This window comes from Mycteria americana, chromosome 2, assembly GCF_035582795.1.
Source record: "Mycteria americana isolate JAX WOST 10 ecotype Jacksonville Zoo and Gardens chromosome 2, USCA_MyAme_1.0, whole genome shotgun sequence".
NCBI lineage: Eukaryota > Metazoa > Chordata > Aves > Ciconiiformes > Ciconiidae > Mycteria > Mycteria americana.
Window position 1 is genome coordinate 174,266,690 of NC_134366.1, and position 22,121 is coordinate 174,288,810.

General features: G+C 51.7%; 1 protein-coding gene across 2 annotated transcripts in view; it reads right to left on the reverse strand.

Moving 5' to 3' along the window:
* ZC3H3 (zinc finger CCCH-type containing 3) overlaps positions 1 to 22,121 on the reverse strand; it is a 181,733-nt gene that overhangs the window by 11,190 nt on the left and 148,422 nt on the right. For both annotated transcript variants that reach the window (XM_075495373.1, XM_075495372.1), the window contains 2 exons: positions 4,181 to 4,356; positions 2,074 to 2,282 (listed from right to left, as the gene is read on the reverse strand). In XM_075495373.1, the coding sequence (XP_075351488.1) occupies positions 2,074 to 2,282; positions 4,181 to 4,356 (385 nt within the window). The remainder of the gene's footprint in view (positions 1 to 2,073; positions 2,283 to 4,180; positions 4,357 to 22,121) is intronic.

Below are 22,121 nucleotides of genomic sequence, written 5' to 3' on the forward strand. Positions count from 1 at the left end.
CATCTGCTTTCCAAACACCACGTGCTCTCCGGGCAAAGGTAAAGGAGCACAGAGGGATGCACGCCCCAACCCCGCACCCACCAGCTCCCCACAGCCTTCCTCCGACATGCCTGGACCGAACCAGCTCCTTCTACTCATCCTCCCACCCGAAACGGCTGGAAGTCATCCTCCCCTGAACGCGCAAACTGGAGTTAAGAGGAAAAGTTCGCCCTCGCTGCCAGGATGATGCCTCTGCCCACTCAACTGAGCTACTCCAGGCTGCCAAGTGCAACCCAGGGTGTTTCGACAGCTTTCTTGTCTGTGGATTAATTGCTCCGTCTTCATCGCAGAGATAAAAAAACCCGATTAAGCCGCTGCTTTGAGAGTGCTTCCCCAGCCCCGCCACCGAGATCAAAAGGGAGTTGAACCAGGGCCAAGGAGAGGGAAGGAGGGAGGCGCACGGGGGATGAAATTCCTGGAAAGGGAAGCCAAGTGCTTCATCCCGTGTCACGGAGAGGAGCTTTCCCAGCCAGAAAGGTGCCCCGCTGTCTCCACCGTGCCGCGGTTCAACAGCGCACGCGCTTGCCTGTGACTTCAGGAATATGTTGCTAATCCTGGGAATTTTCTTCCCGACAGCATTAAGGCATCTCAGCCCTCCCTGGCTCGAAGCGCTTCGTGATCAAGCCAGGCAAAGCCTTGCAGATCCTCAGCACCCGCTTACAGATCACCGGACAAACACCCCAGCCCGGCTTTCAGTGCTGAATTCACCCCTCCTCCCAGTGGGATCCTGCTCCAGCTGCACACTCGGTCGGAGGAGGCACGGGATCGAAGATGGGGACGGATGCTCCAGCCCTTCGGTTCATATTGAGCCACATCTTGCGCCAGCGGAGCTGGCGGGGGGGATTTCATCATTACTGCCACAAAATATTTTGATTTCCAAGCCAGATGCTGCCTCCCTTTCTGCGACGGTGCTCAGGAGATGCCGTTGCTGCACATCCCTCCACCGAAGGACGGGAGATGAAAAGGAAAGCGTGAAGCATCATCCGGCCAAGAACCTCCCACCCAGTGCTGGGAAGGATGAGGCACGATCTCTGCCTCACCATCACCTCTGCTCCTGCGGACGCATCCCCAGAGTGCCCCAAAGTCCCGTCCCTTCCCACAGAGCTGCTGGTGGTTAAGGGATTTTCCAGTGTAGGAGCTGAATTAGGAGAGGAGGAACCAAGGAAAATGTTGGAGAAGCAGAAATGCAGCTAACCTCCACCATGAGCCGCTTTGCAGAGAAACAAAGATGTTTCTTCTCATCGTTTCAACAATTTTCTCCTGCTTTTTTTTTTTTTCCCCACAGTCAGTTCAGTTTCAAACAGTTGAAACATTTCCCTGAACTTTTCCAAAAATCAAAAAAATGTCGAGGCAGAAGCTGTTTGCTCTCATGTGTCAGAGTTTGTAAGAAGTTTTCCTCATCCTAAAACTGCATTTTCCAAAAATTTTACTGATTTCCAAAGCCTCTTCCCCCACTTTTTAATAAAAGAGCAAAGCAGACCATCTCAGACTAACACAGCTCTTCCTTCGAACTTGCAGCCTGCAAACACCCCATCACACCGCCCACCAGGGATGTTTTCATTTCAAAGCTTCGAAGCTATTCCACACTGGGAAGCAGGTGTGATGGATGGTCCAGAGGTCCTGAGATGGTCCAGAGGTCCCTCTGCAGGTCTAGTGATGAGGCACAGCATCACTGCATCACTCTGAAACACCCTCCTACCGGGGACCGCTGCGGCTCTGTCACAAGAACGAGACTGGATTCGTCATCGGATAATTTATAGGATAAGGAAGAAGGAGCCGATGACAAAAGATGGGGACAAAATCCTACTGCAGGGTTTCGGGAGCAGAGCCAGGGGCTCGTGCCCCTGCGTGACCAGGGGTGCAAATCCCAGTTGCCATCCTAGTTTGGGCTCCCAGCATAACTGGCTTGGCGATTCACGAGGAACACCGATCCCACCAAAACCTATGGAGAGCAGTGGGGGAATAACTCTCCCGCTCAGTGAATCAGAGCAGCTCGGAGCATGCGTGAGCAAAAGCAGAGCGAGTGCTTCCTACCTGGCTCGTCCTCCGACTCATCCTCGTCCTTCTCCACTTTGCAGCCCTGGTCACCAGGGGATGCTGAGGACTGAAGGGAGATGAAGGACGGCAGCTTTTGCAGCCAGTTGGTTGGCGAGGTGTCCGTCTCTTTCCAAAACTTCACCTCTTGCTCCGTGCTGGAGGGTCCAGGCATTTCCCCATCATCATGCAGCTGAGCTGGATCGTTCCTGCAGGAGGCACATGGAAAAAATAATAAGGAAAAATAAAATGATCCCACTTGGCAAAGGCATCAAGTGCAATGGAGGAGGCTGGGGTGAACCACCGGAGCCACACACGGAGGCTCTCCAGGTTCCATCCCAGGCTGCTCCGTATCTCCAATTTCCCAGGAGCCAGCTTGGATTCAGCCGGAGTTTCTCACTCCCCAGCTGGATTCCCTGCCCTGCGCTTCCCTGCAGCTCTCAGATGCTCGTGGAGGTGCTGGGCTCCCCTTCGGGTGCCGGCTGGGCAGAGCGAGTGGAAGAGGGGAGATGGAGGGTGTAGGGAGCAGGGATGGCTCGGTGATGCCCCGCTGGGCTTGGCTCAGCCCCAGCCCTGCCGCCCTCCTCCGAGCCCAGCTAACGTGACACTTCAGCTCATTCGACATCTCCGATGATGGTGCCAATAAAGGAAAAAAAAACCTCCCGAGCAGCTTCCAAGCTCGGGCGTGCTCCCTTCCCCGCGGAGGATGCCAGGAGCCGGCCCTGGGACAGGAGGGGGGTGCCTCCCTGCCACCCAGCCCTGCGCTCATGCCTCCTTACCTAATAAGAGCAAGGAGCTATTTTACACCTCATTCACACCGGGGACGTGAGCTGGGTGTCATTCCAAGGCTCTTCTGTCACCCGGGATAAGTTCAGAGAGCCCACTGAGTGCTCGTCCCCCTCCGCTACCTTACAAGGCAGGGCCAGGATGAAGCCCAGGACCACGCAGGAGCATGGACCAGACCGGCACAGCTCCCAGGTCCCTCCGTTTCCATCCCACCTTCACCCTCACGTCCCACTGCAAAGAGCCATGGAGGAACCGAGCATCTAAGCCGGTATTTTCTCCTCCCGCTAACCAGGATTTTTAGATTTTGGCTTTTAAAGCCAAATTTCAATTTGGTTTTAATTTTAATTACGTTGGGATGTAGTCATTTTGCAGGCAGGGCTTGGGGGTGACGGCAGAGGAAGGCAAGGATGTGCCAAGCTGAAGAAAATCTGTCTCCCTGCGGGGACGAGGACCAACGTGTCCATCAGCCTGCAGGCTCTGTCCCAGCACCCAAAAGCGTCATCTTTGCCCAGAGAGAGCTCAGCAAGCTTCCAAGGATTAACCAAGGACCAGCCCAACATCAAAAGGTTTTACAAAGTCATCTCCATGTCTGTCCCCATCTCTGCTTCTTCAGGCAGCAAGTCCAGCCCCAACGGTGAGTCCCTCCATGCCACCCTGAGGGCTCAGCTCTGCTGAGCATCAGCAGGGTTCTGCTCTCCACTGTGGAGGTGAGGAAGAGAGAGGAAGAGAGATGATGGTTTCCAGTTTCCCACTGAGCTACAGATAAGCTGTACCCATTTTCAGTGGTGGAGTCTCCATGAGGGCTCCTCCATCACTACACCCAAGGTGGTGATGCTGGGAGGTCCCAAAGAGGTTAACTGAGCTGGAGAAGCGGGTTTCTGAGAGGACAGAGGGTTTTCTCATCCCAGACATGCTTGGGACTTGGGGAGGAGCAGGGAAGAGTGGCAACCTCCCAGGAGGAAGGTCTACAAAAGCCTCGGAGATACCTGGAGGTGCCAAATGTGTGGCACCCGGGTGGCACATTTCTATGGGTCAAGATACCCACACTCCAACGGCACACATACAGTAGCAAGATGCGAGCTATCCTCTCTTCCCTCTCCATCAGCTCAGCCTGGAGACCTCTCCCTCGAGCATGGACCCTGCCCAACCCTATTGCCCGTGGTGGCTCTATCAAGAAGGCACCACAGTGACCCACATCAGCAACATCTTAAAATAAACCAGCACACAGATGGATACACGTCTGGAAGAGGAAACATCCAGAGCAGGCTGGGAAGAAAACTGTTTAAGAGCAGCAAAGCGAGTTTCTTCTGCTCTTTCCTACCTGCTCGTCTCCTCCCAGACCCGTCTCCACTTGGAGGGGGGGTCACTGCGGTCCCCATCTTCTGCCTCTCTTGGGTGGCGCTTCTTCTGCGGGTGCAGCAGCTTGCACCGGGCACCCCGGGGACAGACACCTTTCTTGGCAAAGTCGGGGCAAACCAATGTGTGCTTCTTCTTGCACTGTGAGGGCAAAAGAGGGCAACGTTGGGAAAGGCAGAGAAAGCCTCGCGGGGAGCACAGGTTCCCAGAGCTGGGCTCCTTCAGGTGACATCAGCACGTTGCTAAAGGAAGAGAAGGGTATGTTGATGCTTCCTTCTCCGTATCAAAATACTACTCCATGCCAAAATACTATTAAAAATAATACTCTCCTCTGGGAGACACTATACACTCAGCCACAGCTTTCCAAGTGCCTGATTTTACAGACCCAAACCCCAAAAGTCTTAACAGCAATGATCTGCCCCCAAGGAGGCAATGCTGGGAGGTCCCAAAGAGGTTAACTGAGCTGGAGAAGCGGGTTTCTGAGAGGACAGAGGGTTTTCTCATCCCAGACATGCTTGGGACTTGGGGAGGAGCAGGGAAGAGCAGCAACAAAGCACATTCCTTTTAGGACTTATTTTGGGATTGCTGCCTGGACCACCCTCCTGACGAAGGTGGCCCAGGGCTGGAGCTCAGCCAGCTCTGCTTGGGGCTTGGGAATGAGCTTGGACGATGCTCTCCTGTCCAGGGAGACTTAGGGTGGCCACGGCATGGCACGGCACTAGCAAAACAATGGCATCAAGATGTTCACCCCTAAAAGCGCTTCTGCGCTCCCAGCCCAGCATTTCGGTGGCTCCCACAGCCATCCCCACAACCACCACCTGTGCCGGTGGGAGACAGACATTGGCAGTGCTCCACAGTTTCCCCTGGACAAGGCTTTCTGCTGGGAAATGGCACTTTTTGGCAGTGGGAAAGGCAGGAAGAGATGGAGGCAGGGCAGAGGTGACACCTTCAGGTGTGATTTCCAACTGGGTGGCTGGGAACGTTGGCCAGGGGAAGGGAGAAAGAACAGCCTCTCTCTAATCTCCGACTGTTCCCAACACTGTGACAGCAACAGCCAGCGATCCAGAGACCTCATCGCAGTATATCCCAAGGGATGCAGGGTGGGAGCAGGTCCCGGAGCTCTCCTCAGCCCCCTGATGCCCCAGGTGGACCCACTCCCACCCAGGATGCTCCCTCCCACCCCACCCAGCTTGGCTTTTGCAGGGAGCGCAGGCGTGCACCACGCTGTGACACCCATGGCGAGACACAATCCAACACACACGGCACAACGAAGGGTTCACAACACCAGGATCCATCCCCCTGTTGACCTTCTCCACAAGCAAAGATGCAGTCTGCTTTTTCCCCGTGTGGGTCCTTCCACACTTGGATGCCCACACTTCAAACCTCCTTGCTACAGGGTAGCACAGATGCTCAAATTTTGCACAGCTTTGGGGGAAAACAGGACAAATCCACAGGAAGAGGAACACAGTGAGGGTTTCAGCGTGATCATTCTCGCCTGTTTATAAAAATGCATCTTCCTGCCGATGCGGGATGTAGGTGAGCTCCTGCCCTTTTAATGTAACTTGATTTGGGGGCATGGGAGCAACTCTCCACGCTGACCTTTGGGATGAAGTGGCAGCCCCGCTGAGCCGTGGGAGCTCTCTCCTCAAAAGGGCAGAAGGGTTTGGCAGCTCTGCCACCCGGGGCCAATCGCTGAAGTCGGCAGCAGAGCAAGGAGCTCGTCTGCTGGAGGTCGGGGATGGCGTTGAGCGGCAGGAGGGCTGGGGATCCAGATGGACACACAGACATTGGCTCGATAGGGGGGACGGCGCATTGACAGCACTACTTTTCCACTGAAAATTCGTTAAAAAATCCAGTTCCTATGACTTTCTCTCTCTATTTGAGGGATCTTCAACAGCAAGTAATTCTACAACCCAACGGGCAACCTGAAAGTAGAGTCATCTCTAAACAGCGCCCAGGCTCTGCCACTACTCCAAAATCCTATGTTTCATAGAATCATAGAACAGTTTGGGTTCGAAGTCACCTTTCAAGATCATCTAGTCCAACTCCCCTGCCATGGGCAAGGGCATCTTTTACTGCATCAGTTGCTCAAAGCCCCATCCAACCGGACCTTAAACACTTCCAATGATGGGGTATTCACAGCCTCTCTGGGCAACCTGTGCCAGTGTCCCACCACCCTCATCGTAAAACATTTCTTCCTTATGTCCAATCTAAATCTACCTTCTGTCAGCTTAAAACTGTTGCCCCTTGCCCTATTGCTACAGGCCCTACTAAAAAGTCTGTCCTCATCTTTCTTATCAGCCCCCTTTAAGTACTGAAAGGCCACAAGAAGGTCTCCCCGGAGCCTTCTCTTCTCCAGGCTGAACAACCCCAGCTCTCAGCCTTTCTCCATAGCAGAGGGGTTCCAGCCCTCGGACCATTTCTGTGTCCCTCCTCTGGACCCGCTCCAACAGGTCCATGTCTGTCTTGTGCTGGGGACCCCAGAGCTGGATGCAGTGCTCCGGGGGAGGTCTCACCAGAGCGGATCTCTCCCTTGACCTGCTGTCCACGCTGCTTTGGGTGCAGCCCAGGAGACGGTTTGCTTTCTTCCACCCATGGACCAGCATTGGAAAAGCATCACTAGAGACTAGAGCATCCCAGCCGTGCAGGCAGGGCTGGCTCCTGCCTGTCCCGAGCTGGTAGGAACATTGGTGCTTATTTTGGGTATGCCATTCAAGAGCAGGTATGGGAAAATCCATATGGTTTTTCCCATATTGGGAAAACCTCATCTCCTCTGGTGCAGAAAGCTCTGTTTAAGCCACCATTCCTTTGACAACCACCTAGAAAACACAAGTTTGAATCAAGTAGAGGTTTGGGAGAACAGCTTTCACTTTTTCCCTACCTTTTCCCCAGCTCATGCTGGTCCAGACACCTCTACCTGCAGATGGGATGTGGCCTAGACCAAGAATAAATGCTTGGAAAAGGCAGCAACAGGACAGCTTTCAAGGGCAGTAATTTTTCCCGAAATATTAGTGAGTAGAAAAGCAAACCCCTCAACCTGATAACTGCTTTAAAAATAAGTGAAACAAAATTAGGGGAGAGGAAAAACAAAGGCATGGCCCATTAGGAATTGAAAGCTGTGATGAATGTGGGGGCTGCCAGGTGATGGAGAGCTGGGAAGGCTGAGAGCCAAGTCAGCGTGGGGCCAGCTGAGATCATCTACATGGACAAGACCTGAAAACCCCTATGGTTTATCTTCTCATTCCCCTTTTCCCCACATGCTTTGCCCAAAGTCATTCTTTATTTGGATGGGCAGCAATGGATGATGATGCCTGCCCAGAAATTACACGGCTCCGGTGCCGAGGGATGGGCAGAGCTGTAGAGCCTGCTTTGCCGGGACAAATGGATCCCAAGGAGAGCAAGAGTAAAACCTCAGGATTTCACGTTTCATACAATATCAGGTAGCAAAACAGGGAGGGATGGACTCTCAAGCTGTGCAATCACCTTTCTGATTGGCATCAACGTGAAATAATTCCCATATCGTCCTTGTAGCTGGGGCCAGCTCTAGTTCAACGGCACTGATCTCACGTGAGGGCAAGTTGGCCCGGTGGTACATCAGATCTAGTGCACGCTGGAAGGTTTCTAGTCTACCACCACCTCCAGATCTCCATCCATGCAATGACGGTGACACCCTGCAAACCTCCTTTTAATTACGAACCCGCCTTAAGTCAATTACTGCTAATTATCGCCGGGGTAGCAGCTCTTCAGAGCCTCTGCCCAAGGATGTGAGATCCACTCCCATATAGCGGTTCCCAGCACAAAATAGACTTGGGAATGGGAAGAGCAGGAAAAAAGAGCCCTGGCCTCAAAAAGCTGCATGGATGCATCACCCTCACAGCCGGTGGTGATGCTGCTGTGCTGGGGAATGATGCTATTTTGGGGAAAAGCCGAGAAACGCAGCACCCAAGGGACCAGTTACAAATCTCTGCCGGGGGACGGTGCCACGGTCCTGGCTGGGTGCTGGGAGTGGGGTGCGCCATCTCCTCAGCACAGACCTCTGAGCCGATCATTGTACTAGACCACATTTATTGGCTCCATGGCAAAAAGGTACTTAATAAAGAAAACAAACCGTGTGCGACTAATCCCAGGGCCGTGTCCTCGGCTCAAGTTTCTAATGGCTTTTCCACGCCGCTCCCGGTGCTCGGCCCTTCTTCTGCAACACCCCGTCCATCACCGCTGTTTCAGGGCTGGGTTGGTGAGGCTGGGATTGCCTCCCTGTCGGGCTCGGTAGCCGGAAAAGCCCCTTCTGTTTATTTACGGCAGCTCTTCTGCTCTTGCCCCGCATGCCAGAGCAAACATGCTGGGGCCGCGTTGCTGTAAGGTGGTTTGCTGCTCACCGTGTGTCAGCCGGGGTGAAGCCGAGCGGGGCTGCGGGGTGGCGGGCGCGACCTCACGCTGGGGGCCATCTGATCCCTTCCACCTGTCAGGGTGGCTAATTATACCCCCATGGGACTCCTGCCAGCCCACAGGTTGGACCATAAAAAGCGAAAAAAGCCTCTGGTCCCTTCCAACAGAGACAACAGAAAACCCGCAGCACCCCTAAAAAGCCCTGGGGAGAAAGCCCCCGGCTACATCGGGTGCTGATGAGGATGCCATCATCCCGCTGATGCTGTCCCCATCCCAGTATCCCCGCTCTGGGGTTCCACCCGCAGCCTGCCCAGAGGAGACCAGCAGCAGTGCCCGGCGCTGGGACGGTGCCCGGCTGGCAGCCCCTGCGACCGGGACTCCTCCCTGGCTGCCAGGCAGCTCGGGGTGAAATTCAAGGTGCTGCTAACGACCCACAAAGCCTTAAATGGCCCAACGGGCCCCGACGCGCACAGGGAGCGGGACAGGAACGAGGGGGTTTGCAGGGCGCAGCCTTCTTTAGCACGGACCTGGCAAAGGAGGAGGCAGCAGCTGGTGCAAGGTCCCGGCTCAGCCTTGGGAATGACGTTAATTAACATTTTCCATGAACGAGCTTGGCAAGAGGCAGGGGAGGGCGGGAGGAAGGCGAAGCTGGGTTACTGGGCCGATCAACAACCGCCCACTGACCTTACGGGATGGGGATGAGAGGTCTCATCCAGCCCGGCATTCCCGGCTCTGCTCCACCAGCAGTTTGCCCAGGTTGAACTTCTCAAGTATCTCCAGGCTTCTCTCACCCCCTGCTCGATCCCTCCTTTCCTAGCGCTGGGGGACGGCAGGTGACAAGGGACCAGCAGATAGATAAAGAGATGGCAAAGTGCTGGAGCATCTTCCCGTCTCCTTGGACCCGTGTCCATCTCTCCGTCCACCATGACGGAAACAAGACTGCAGCTCCTGCCTAGAAACCTGGAGCACTGCAGTGATAAAAGCACCAAGCAGAACTTCTGGGGAAGGGGAGCATTAAAAGCACGACTTAATCCCCAAAATCCAAGTGCCTCAACTCAAGTGCTTTCTATTTTTTAAAGCCCTCTGCACATCCACGCAGCTTCGCCGGAGCTATTACAGGTAGCCCCGTTGCCGAGCGGCAGGATTAACCGGTTGGATTGATGTCAGGCTGTTTTAATGTCCCTCTTACCCACCACGTCTCAGCACTAAGTGGCTGTTGGGAAGCTATCGCTGGAGGTGGCGGAGCTGTTTTCTGATGCCGCTCTGAACTGACAGCCAGTAAATAGCTTTTTTTTGATGGCTTTTTTATAATTGGGTGCAGATGGAAGCAGCCTTAAAAAAAATTCCAGCTCCCTGTCATTAAAACCTGGAGGACAATACATCCGAACATCATCCAGGCTGTGGAATAACGATGAAGAAATTTAGGCGACACAATTATCCTAAGGAATTTGCTCCAAAACGGGTTTCTGCCCCCAAAACATAGTTTGGTGCCCTAGCAAAATGCTTGCAGGGAAGCGATGACTTCTGATGGCCTTCTCCAAATGCTTGCTAGGATTTGAGAGCTACCAAATGCTCTCTAGGATCTACCACAAAGCCGTGAACCCTCTCCCTTAGTATTTGTAAGCAATAAAACAGCATTTGAGCTAAAATACCTCCAGAGCTGGAGCAAGAATGGGACGGTGTTTCTAAAATCACCAGGAACATCGTATTTAAGAGGCAGTAAAAGAGCTGGGAGGGATTGAAGAGGCAAGGAAAAGCCTTGTCCCTGCAGCATCCATTCCCCCGGCATGGTCCAGCCCAAACAGAAATGACCTAAGGGATGGGGCTCTCCTTCGCATCCCTTCTCCACCACCTTAGAGCTTCCTCTAAATCACCGTCGACTGTTTCCTCTCATCTTGCTGCTCCTTGGTTTGAGGGTGTTACTCCTCTGTAATCGGAATTTCCCACGTAGCAAAATGATGTCAAAGAGCATTGCACCTCCCCAGCGCACACGCACGCGACACCTCCAGGTTTCAGCTCCGAGCAGGAGCAGAAGTACCATAATTGAGCATTTCCAATGCTTTTTTTTTCTTTAACTGTATTGCCTCATCTGGGAATTGCTTCCTGCCTGGTCTCGTTCCTTGCCCCCAGCTCCCTGCAGACTGGCGAGAGCTTTGCTCGGAGTTGTAGTGGCCAGAGGTTGGATTTTTCAGGCTTGGTTTCCGTCTGTGTCCTGAATCAGCCTGGAGGAGAGTCGCACAGCTCTGACAATGCTTGCAGACAGTGTAAGCCAAAATATAAATAACAGAAATGAGGCAAGCCCAGAGGATGGATGAAGACCAGCCAGCAACACTGAGCAACTCAGCCCTTCTCCAACCCCGAAGCACCCAGGACCAGTTGAGCTACCATGAAAGCAAAGCCACAGACATAAGGAGGAATCATCAAATCATAGAATGGTTTGGGTTGGGAGGGACCTCCAAAGACCTAGTCCAACCCCCCTGCCATGGGCAGGGATTTCTTCAACTAGGTCAGGTTGCTCAAAGCCCCACCTAACATGACCTTGAACACTTCCAGGGATGGGGCATCCACAGCTTCTCTGGGCAACCTGGTCCAGTGCCTCACCACCCGCAATGGAAAAAAAATTCTTCCTTATGTCCTATCTAATCCTACCCTCTTTCAGTTTAAAACCATTGCCCCTTTTTCTGGTAAAAGGTCTCTCTCATCTTTCTTAAAAGCCCTCTTTCTATATTGAAAGGCCACAAGAAGGTTTCCCCAGGTCGAACAACCCCAACTCTCTCAGCCTTTCTCCATAGCAGAGGTGTTCCAGCCCTCGGACCACTTCTGTGGCCTCCTCTGGACCCGCTCCAACAGGTCCATGTCTGTCTTGTGCTGGGGACCCCAGAGCTGGACGCAGTGCTCCAGGGGGGTCTCATCAGAGCGGAGTAGAGGGGCAGAATCCCCTCCCTCGACCTGCTGGCCACGCTGCTCTGGATGCAGCCCAGGATACGGTTGGCCTTCTGGGCTGCAAGCGCACATTGCCAGCTCACGTCCAGCTTTTCACCCACCAGTACCCCCAAGTCCTTCTCCTCAGGGCTGCTCTCCATCCATTCATCCCCCAATCTGTATGGATACTAGCGATTGCCCCGACCCAGGTGCAGGACCTTGCACTTGGCCTTGTTGAACTTCACGATGTTCACATGGTCCCACTCCTCAAGCCTGTCAAGATCCCTCTGGATGGCATCCCTTCCCTCCAGGGAGTCAATGGCACCACTCAGCTTGGTGTCATCTGCAGACTTGCTGAGCGTGCACTCAATCCCACTATGTTGTTAATGAAGATATTAAATAGTATTGGTCCCAGTACGGACCCTTGAGGGACACCACTTATTACTGGTTTCCACTTGGACATTGAGCCATTGACTAAAACTCTTTGGGCATGGCCATCCAGAAGGTGAATCCCCAGCCCGGCATTCACCGCTGTGTGGCAATGTCTACGGTATTCAATCATTCCCTGCGCTGCTTTGTTGAGGAACTCTATTTCCATCAGAGCCCCTGACAATCTCATCCATCATGCCCCAAAGCCCAGATGGAGCCAGTTTCACATGGGGAACCCATCGACGGTAATTACCAACCCCAAATCATCACTGTCGGGGACGAAGCAAGCCAGACACCCACTAAACATCCCCTACAGTGTCATCTGCATCAGGGATGACAGGGTCTCTACCACGTGCATGATTCCAGGTGGCTCAGGGAAGGTGTTACCCACTGCTTGCGGGACGCAGAGATCATCTGACAACGGAGAACAGATGGGAACGAAGGGAGATTCCAGCACGGGAAGCAAAGACAAAATCTGCTCTTCTTTGCGTTCATCTCTACAGAAGTTCAAGTTGAAATCAAGAACTCTCTGCCTCATCAGTATATTCTCACTTTATAGCCGTGATTCAGCGACTGCATTTCCCCTGAACTTCCTAATTTTCATGTTTTGCAATGCACCTTCTTCTACAAAGATATTAAAGTGCAAGAGACGAAATCACAGACCGGTATTTATCTAGGCACTATTATCAACTAGCCCAGGCTATTAAGCAGTTCAAGCTTGCCCTGATAAGCAACATCTTTAATGTAAGCATCTGAATGCTGTTGAAGATACTACAGTTAAATTAAAGTAGCAATAAGAACCCTCATTATGCTATTACAGAGTACGGTAAATAAGATGCAACTGGAAACTCAGGAAGATTTCTGCAGCGATACACGGGTAGGATTGGGCATGGAAGAAACCTGATTAGTTTTAAACCTGCTCGGCAGGCTACGAAGCATTTTCAATGGAAAGCTTCCATCGCCAGTGTCAAGATTTATCACTTACTATCAGCAGCACAGCCACTGTCGCCCCGAGGAGATGCAGAAGGACTCAACTGCCCCAGTGAGCCAACGGGATGCACCCGGACACATCTCAGCCTGCTCAAATCCAGCCTGGCCACCGCTCATGATCTTAAGAGCAGACTCATTACCAAGCCTATCCATTATTTTTTTTTAATAAAGATTTTACTTACTCATCAGTTTGTTGACTGACAATTTCTGCTACACATTATAGGAAAAAAACCAAATCAAGCAGGCAACTCTAGCACCCAGAAAACATCTGTCAACCAGAGCCAAAATTAAAGATAAATGAAATGAAGTTGCTTTTGTAGTCGATTTTCATACAGCTGCAGTGGACTATAAAAGAGCTATCAAAGGCAGTGCTCTCCATCAGCTATTTCTGAACGATGGGAGAAGGTAAGCCACAAATCCCCTATCCCAGAGAAAGGGCTGCCCCACTGCCCAGGAGTTATCTCCAGTGCCACCCAGCCATGCCTGCAAGCACCAAAAATCAGTAGGGAAGTTGAGGTCCACTCAGCACACCACAAGCCCGCAGCTGTTACAGGTGGATGCGTGGCTATCGCCTACAGATATGCCTAAAATATCACTAAAAACTCCTGGCGAACAGACCCAACACAATTTGGGTCAAAATGAAGGTGAGGGAGCCATGCCCAGGTAGCTCTCCATGCTGCGGCTGCTCTGGCACTAGGAAAAAGGATGCTGATGCATTCACCTGGCAAAGTCCTCACCTCTTTCCCCCTGCACGCATGTTGACATCCTACCTGAGAAAGCCTGGAGAGGGCTCGTAACCTCTAAAACCAGCCCCATGCAAAGCTTCACGCACGCAACCAGCATTTCCGTAGCTAAGTCCGGGCATTTCTACCACCTGTCCTCCATCTGAGCCCAAAACAGCTGCATGCGAGATGGAGATAAATTTAAATCTTAAATGGCTCTTTCCCTTGCATGAGCAAGAAGGGGAAGGAGAAGCTACAGAGATGCTTTAATGCAACACCTCCTCATCGTGCTCTCCCGCTGGAAGTGTATAAAATGGATCATCTCTTTAGAAGAAGCAATTTGTTGATGTCCAGACCCTAACGGCCAACCTTCATGAATGGAGGCAGTTAAATCTGTTTGAGGTTTGATTCTTCTAATAGGAGCCGGAGCGAGTTTTATCCCCGGTTCAGGATGTGTTGGATGACAAGAAGTTATGGAACAGGTCATTGGGGCTCAGCAAGCCCATCCCCACGTGGGTCATCTTTAAAGATTTCACTGAGATGGAAGAGAAAAGGGATATATCTCTAAGCAGGAAAATCATGCAAGTCTTTCTCCTCTTCCTCTTCTCCACCCTTTGACCAGCTCACTCGTTTCACTGATTTACAACTTTAATGAACATCCCCCCACAGTTGCCTCTTGGGCAGCCCTTCATCGTGTTGAGAGGTCCATCACCATTTCCCCACGGCTGCTCTGCTCAGGTCCAGCCAGATCCTGCACACCTACAAGATCTTGTTCTTCCCTATCCAACGCTCCGAGTATGTCCCGCTGCCACCAGCTCTCTCGGAATCAAAGGGGAGAGGAAATTGGAAGCAGTTGTGATAGGATCATAAGAGGAATAAGGTGGAGGTACGGCCAAGACATAGAAAATGTGGGACGGCTCAAAGCTTAGCCTTCCCCGTATCCCTCCCTGTGCTAATACTGAGAGGAGAGGTTTTATATTAAGACTTCTTGCACTTCAAACAGCTCCCCTAGTAGCTGGGCATGGAGGAGCTTCTCCGCTTGATTGGGTCTAATTCAGCATAACAACGTCATGGAGTTTGGAGATGAGCGCTTCGAGCCAGGAAATCTGCTCCTGCCGCAGCTGGTTGTCTCCAGGCATCAGGCCTGGGGCAATCTGAAAGAAAAATCATCTGCATTTGAAACCTCTTAGTCAGTCCCAAGCTAAAAGCGTGGGCCAAACGATCCGCATGAAGGAGCTGTTTAAGGTCTCACACAGTATCTGAAGGGCCTCCAGGAGAGGAGCAAACCTTTGCTGACCCACTGATGTGATGCTGAAGACCCACAGGTACGAGGCTGCCACCCAGAAAACTGATCTGGAAGAAACTCAGCCCCAAAACATGGCCTTTCTCAGTGCTAGCACACCTGGAGGGAAAGGAGAGGGCTGTTTGCAAAGTTGGGGTGCTTCCCTTCACAACCCCCAACACATCCAAAACCTCTCCCAGATCCTCTCTGGCCACGGCCAGTACCAGTTTTGGAGGGATGAGATCAAGGAGTAGTCTGGGCCTTCAGGATTTCCACAGCCAGATGTTTAACAACCCTCGATGGACTTTTCATCCAGAGATTTGTCCACGTGCTTCTTCTCTAAGGCAGAGGTTGGAGCTCTGAAATGGCAGCAGAGAGGACAGAGCAGCTCCTGTCCCACCGCTAGCCCAACCACAGCAGTGGGGACCTTGGGGAGAAGAGCACAACTGATCAGAACAGCAGGATGGAGAAGCAAGAAATTATTCTTAAAGGATTTATATGCAGCTTAGTAATTCACTGCGATTCTTACGCTTGCTAGACTCAAGAAGCTTCTGCCATTAAGCACGTCCAAGCTTTTTGCTGTCACAAAGTCTCTTGATGCTGCAGGAAGAGGAGAGCCAGTGTCCTTTACCTCCACACCATATGTGACGGGTGCTGTGGTGGCCACCATGACTGCCTGGGACAGAAGTCCAGGATGATCAGCAGGCTGGAACACCTCTCCTAGGAAGAAAGGCTGAAAGAGCTAGGGTTGGAGAAGCCTGGAGAAGAGGAGGCTCTGGGAGGACCTTACTGTGGTCTTTCAATACATAAAGGGGGCTTATAAGAAAGATGGAGAGAGACTTTTTACCAGGGCCTACAGTGACAGGACGAGGGTCAACGGTTTTACATCGAAAGAGGGTAGGGTTGGGATGGACATGAGGAACAAACTTGTTAAGATGAGGATGGTGAGAAACTGGACCAGGTTGCCCAGAGAAGCTGTGGATGCCCCATCCCTGGAAGTCTACAAGGTCAGGCTGGATGGGGCTTTGAGCAACCTGATCTAGTGGGAGATGTCCCTGCCCATGGCAGGGGGGTTGAACTAGATGATCTTTAAAGGTCCCTTCCGACCCAAACCATTCTATGATTCGATGAAAGATGGAGGTGGAGTGGAATTACAAAGCTGGGGATCAGCCAGCAACTACCTGGGTGAACGTGCACAGGTAAGTTCCTCAATGACTGCATGTGCTCAAGGAAAAGGCGAGCTGGCTGGGGGTCAACCTGGGACCAAAGCAGGGGGAAAAAAGAGCCAACATCTGATGGCTGTTGGCTGTGAGAAAAGAAAAACGCTGTTACAGCCAGCAGGCAACCAAAACCAGCTGAGAACATGCAATATGAACAGCGTTGATCTTTACCTTTCTGTGATAACAGATTAAGGGGAACAAGGACCCCAGGCTGCCACTCGCCATCACAAACGGAGCACTGGATAATTAAGAGAAAACCCTGAAGGCATTTAACTGTTAGCTGCTGCTAACACAGCTCATGTGGCTTTTCCTGAAGAAATGTGTTAAATTTAACATATCAGACACGTGCACGAAGTTTATGGTGGGAACCTGTTAAACTTCCACCAGAAAACTTCCACCACTTCCACCAGAAAAGGAGAAAATACCAACCTAACGCATCATCAGGCTAGAGAAACGCAAACAAGAACAAAGTGTCAGCTAAGAAAAAGTCCCCGCATTTGAATTTTCTACAGAAAAATCAAGCAGCTGCCACTGTGAAAAACACCACGCTCCACCTGGGGCTGGAAAATGATTTTTCCCAAGGAAGCGGCACTTCCTCGGGCAGGGCACGCTAACCACACCTGCCCCTGCTAGTACGAGCATTGCCGATATTTTAGGTGGATAAGGTGCAAATCAGAGCTCTGGTGAAAGGCTGTTGGCCGAGCAACTCAGTAGGACCGAAAAGATGGATTTTAAGAGAGCGACGGGCAGTTTCAGCACAGGTCAACCATGAGCATCCCTGCTGCGATGGCGGGTCCCTTGGTCAAGCTTCATCGGCAGGGACGGGACTGGTCGTGCCGGTCGGGGTCCCCGGAACGATGAGTTGCTGGCAAACACCAGAGCACACAATCCCCGTGATTTATTCCAGTACATCTCCCCATGCGTTTTCACGGTAGCCTCGTTGTTTAATCTCACTGTGTCTTCCTGCTTAACAGTTCCCACGGGGGAACAATTTACCCACAGGCTTCAAGGCAGCTGATGGAAACAACATGAAGATAGGTATTTAATGCGGCACGCTCGCTAATGTACACCATGGGGGAAAAGCTTATTTAATACAAAACAATTTTACAGATGCAGCAGTTAGAGGGGACCAGGCTGACTTGCTTGCCTTTGCTCTGACACGCTGCGAGGGCTGGAGGACGCCAGCACCAAAACCGACCCTAGCCACGATTCTTACAAATACAGATTACTCCCCAATAAGTCACGTTTTGTGCCTGGAAAGCAAATCTCAAGGCACCTGCTCCTTGGGGTCGTTTAGGGATGTAATGCAAGCGCTTGCCGTAATTCCCAGGTCCAAGCTCTCAGCCACGCAGAGATCTCAGCCCATGGTTAGCCATCAAATACTACAACAGCGGCCCGACGTGCAATGCACGTTATCACCCTACGAGCTCCTTTGGCCCAAGGATTATTTCGTATTATTTCATATTATTTCATATTATTTCATATTATTTGGGTATTATTTCAGGAGCCAAGCGTGGGCTCAGCAAGGAGAGAGACTTGGCAGAGAAGTCGCCTCTCGGACAAGCCGAGCATCTCTCCTCCTGGCTCACTGCCCACGCAGCCCGCTCAAGGCCACATCTCCTCCTGCTTCTCCCTAGCCCTGAGGGACGTGCCACCACAGCTTCGCTCGCTGGTGCTACGTCATCCCTTGTGCCCACCAGCATCACCCCATCCTCTCCTCGTGAACCCATGCCCCAAGCTGAGATGCAGGCACGAGGACCCGTATGGGAGGAGGGACGGGGAACCAGAGAGGAGCTTTTACCGTAGAGCAGCTCATTAAAACTTCTTCGGAAAACCCTGGGGAGCACCTGCAAGAGGCCCCATTTCTCCCTTTCTTCCCACTTCCCCTTTGGGCTTCCTCCAGTGCAGGTGACCAGCCCAAAGGGACCAGCCTCACCCAGCGTGACCGTTTCATGGTGCCAGAGAAGGTCAGGGAGCTCCAAGCAAGGCAGCAAGGAGATTTCCATGCTGGGCATCGCTTTGTGGCTTTAGCTAAGACACGTATGACGTTGTGTTTAGAGATGATTCAGGCAGCAGAGCTATTTGGAGCCGTATTTCACCGACTGCTTCACCAAGCTGAACCTGCAGGTTCCTCCACTCCCTTTAGGAAGCTGTAGGTCCAAGTGCGCACACACAGGGTGGAGAAACTTCTCAACCCACGACCGAAGAACCAGTGAGGATGCTGGAAATGGAGGTTCTGGCTCTGCTACCAGCTCCCTCCTGGAAATGATTAATATTGGGGGTAATACTCCCTTAACGAAGGACGTGGTCATGCTCTCGTACAGGAGCTGTTCCCTCTCCCCCAAGGGCGGACGGACCTTTACCCTCTACAGTCTACGTTCCTGAAAAAGGGACTTGGGAATGCAAAATTAAAGCTTTCTCACTTATTCCAAGTTCCTGATAAAGCCAGAGCAGGCCAGTCCCGGCATTGTTTGTACAAAGAGCTTGCGCAGTCGGAGTTACGACAGTCAAAGGCCCATCAACTTGGCCTGAGCATCCTGCAAGACATTCTAGAAAGTACTTAAGAGGCGACACTGCCAACGACATGCCATAAATTATGGATAATAATGGACATTTTTTATGAAGGTCTGATAAAAAACAGAAATTGTGTTTCTTCAGGGGAGCACAGAGAGGAAAATACAACTGGGAGAAGAGCCCGGTGTCCAAACGCCAGCACAAAAGAACCTAAATTCCTCATTACCGGCCATCCTCGTTTGAGTTTATCCTCTGAGGATGCTATGCCAGTGTTGCACACCTTTGCCGTCCGCGCCCTTTGTGGTTCAGACCACAGGCAGATGGCTCTCGCCGTTCCTCGGACAGGGAGAGGCAGAATGAGAGAAGATTTACTCCCGTCCTAAATTATTCAAAAGAAAAGGGACTGCGCATCTTTAACAAGCCATCGTTTTATGAAGCAAGGTTAACATTTTTACTTGATTCAGTAGAATATTATAAACTCTCCGGGGTCCATTTGAGGACTTTCTACTTTGAGCAAAGGCACGGACTCAGCACTTTTTATATTATTTAGAGAATAAAATTAACCCTTAATGGCCCAAGCTGGTATTTCTCCTCCCCAGTTAAATATGGCCCGCTCAGCAATTTCTCCCCATATATAATTACAGGCTGCTATCCATCATCTGTAGGAGAATGCTTTTCTGACACTCTAAAAGTGACACGGTAAGCACTTTTACTAATAGAATAAATATTCTAAATATCTCTTTTATATTTTCATTTAAATTGGAATATTTTAAAAATAATTGTAGGGACCCTGCCTGCGTGGCTAGCACTGTGCTGGAGGGAGGCGGCAGGATGCTTGTGTTTTCCTTCGGAGCAAGTGTTTATCCTGCACGCAGTCCCCTCCACGCGCTGCCACAAAAAGTAATTAGGCACAGACTAATTTATTAGCGTTTCCCTCTACTCCTGCTGATGTCCTGCTTTCCTTAAAGCTCTCACTTTTGGCTTTTTTCCCCTTCCTTTTGCCTGTTTTTTGCTTCGTAGCGGTTTCTCCGCGGGAAAGGATGGCTTTGCCTTGCAGAAGGCACCGTCCGCTGTTGCGTTTGGTTTCTGGGACAGGCTGGTGGCTTTGCACGATGCAACCTCGGTGATGGGTGCTGAGCACCTACGGTTTCACTTGCTGGGTTGTACCTCTGCCAACGAGAGCTACAGGGATGGAGAAAAGCAGAAGAGCCCTTTGGGGCTCCAGCCCTGAGCAGCACCGGATCCAAGCATCTGAGTGCTCATCCCAGCAACTTCCCCAGTGAAAAGCCGCCGAAATCACGAGGGAGTTCGAAATCTCCAGGAGCAGCAAGTCTAAGCAAAACCATGCTTAGGCAGACACTTCTTCACGTGTTATCTATTAAATGCAATAAAATAATATCGTTCCATAGGCCCGCGGGGGCGTATTTGGGATGGTGCCCTGCAATCTGGCAGACTCGAGGCAAACAAAATGATTGTTTCATTAGCGGTTCAGTTTTTCAGCCGAAGAGCCGATTTAAAGCAGTGCTTGCAAAAGTTCCTGTCGTGTTTTCAGCGTGGTACCTGGAGTCTCCAGCTCAAGGAGAAGGCTTTCACTGCCTCCTCCTGTTTGCTTGCTGTCAGCTTGTGGAAGCAGCTGAACCAAGCCAGGACACTGAAGTGATGTTTTCTTCCAAATCAAACGTGCCCTAGAGGCGACTAGCAAACTCCCCAGAGAGAAGAAGACCAAGAGAAGAGGATGGGTCCCATCCTCCAGCTGGATTCATAGAGACAGGCCAACGTTGCACAGCAAATCATAGAATCATAGAATCATTGAACGGTTTGGGTGGGAAGGGACCTTTCAAGGTCATCTAGTCCAACCCCTCTGCCATGAGCGGGGACATCTTCAACTTGAGCAGGTTGCTCAGAGCCCCGTCCAACCTGACCTTGGATGTTTCCAGGGATGGGGCATCTCCCACCTCTCTGGGCAACCTGGGCCAGGGTTTCACCACCCTCATCGTAAAAAATTTCTTCCTTATCTCTAGTCTGAATCTCCCCTCTAAACTAAAGTTTAAAACCATTCCGCCTTGTCCTGTCGCTACAGGTCCTGCTAAAAATTCTGTCCCCATCTTTCTTATCAGCGCCCTTTAAGTATTGAAAGGCCACAAGAAGGTCTCCCCGGAGCCTTCTCTTCTCCAGGCTGAACAACCCCAGCTCTCTCAGCCTTTCTCCATAGCAGAGGGGTTCCAGCCCTCTGATCATTTCCGTGGCCTCCTCTGGACCCGCTCCAACAGGTCCATGTCTGTCTTGTGCTGGGGACCCCAGAGCTGTATGGGGGGGGGGGGGGGCGGTCCCACCAGAGCACAGTAGAGGGGGAGAATTACTGCTGGACACAATGGTCAAAGGATGAGCATGGTCAAGGATGAGTAGAAATCCCACCACTTAAGCCAGCCCAGAAGAGAAAAGCCTGGTAGCTCTCAACTACAGCAGAAAAGCATCATCTCCATAAATCTCAGAGTCCACCTTTGCTTTGTTCAAACCTGGTGACAAATTGAGTGGCTGCCCCTTCTGAACTACGACTGCCTGGGGACTCTGATGTGACAGCATCGCTGCTCTCGCAAGTTTGAGATGGCAGCTGGAGAAACCAAGCAAAGGTGGCCCGTATCTTGTTCATGGGATCCAAAAGAAAACCACATGCTCTACTAAACAAAGAGTGGTTCACACTAAGAGGCAAAAATATTATTAATTTAATGAAAAACAGCAAAGAGGAGTCAGATAGGACGGTCACTTTGATTCCCAGGGGAACACCAGCGCAGCCAACCCTCTCCCTTTAGCCATGAAGCAAGGAAAGGTGAGATCCTGCAGCATGGCTCCGTGCCACCAAGGAACCGAGCTTGCTGCCGCCTGCTTCTCCTGATGCTTACGAAGAATCGGGGACCCACGAGATGTCAGATAAACCTCGAAATTTCATTTTTTTGCACGCAACAGCTCTAAAATTCTTTTGGAAACCTGCAAGTGGCAGTCAGCTCAAGGCCTCGCTCCAGGAAAGCTGCTCTCTCTCGGGCTCTGCGTGTTACGTAGGGTGCTGTAAGCTCACGGATGGGGTTGCAAGTCTACCCAGGGTGCACATAAAGTCCGTGTAGGACTTCACTGCATTGATCTAAACCAGAGAGCCCCCAGGACCTGGTGGTAGGCTCCATGAAGCCCCCAGGTCCTCTGGGCACAGCTTGAGGCTCAGTTGCTGCGGGCTAGGTGAGGAAGGGTGGTCTTGCTGCTAAGACTGAGCCACAAGACCTAAGATCAAGTTTTAACCCATCACGGAGCCAGCGTGCAAAATAAGCGTTAATGTCTGTAGTTTTTCTAGGTAAAACAGGGACTCAGAAGCCTTTTCCTTCAGTTCTCATCTATTTAACTGAGCAATTTGCAGGGCAGGTGCTATCGGCTTGGGCACCGGACTCCGGTAAT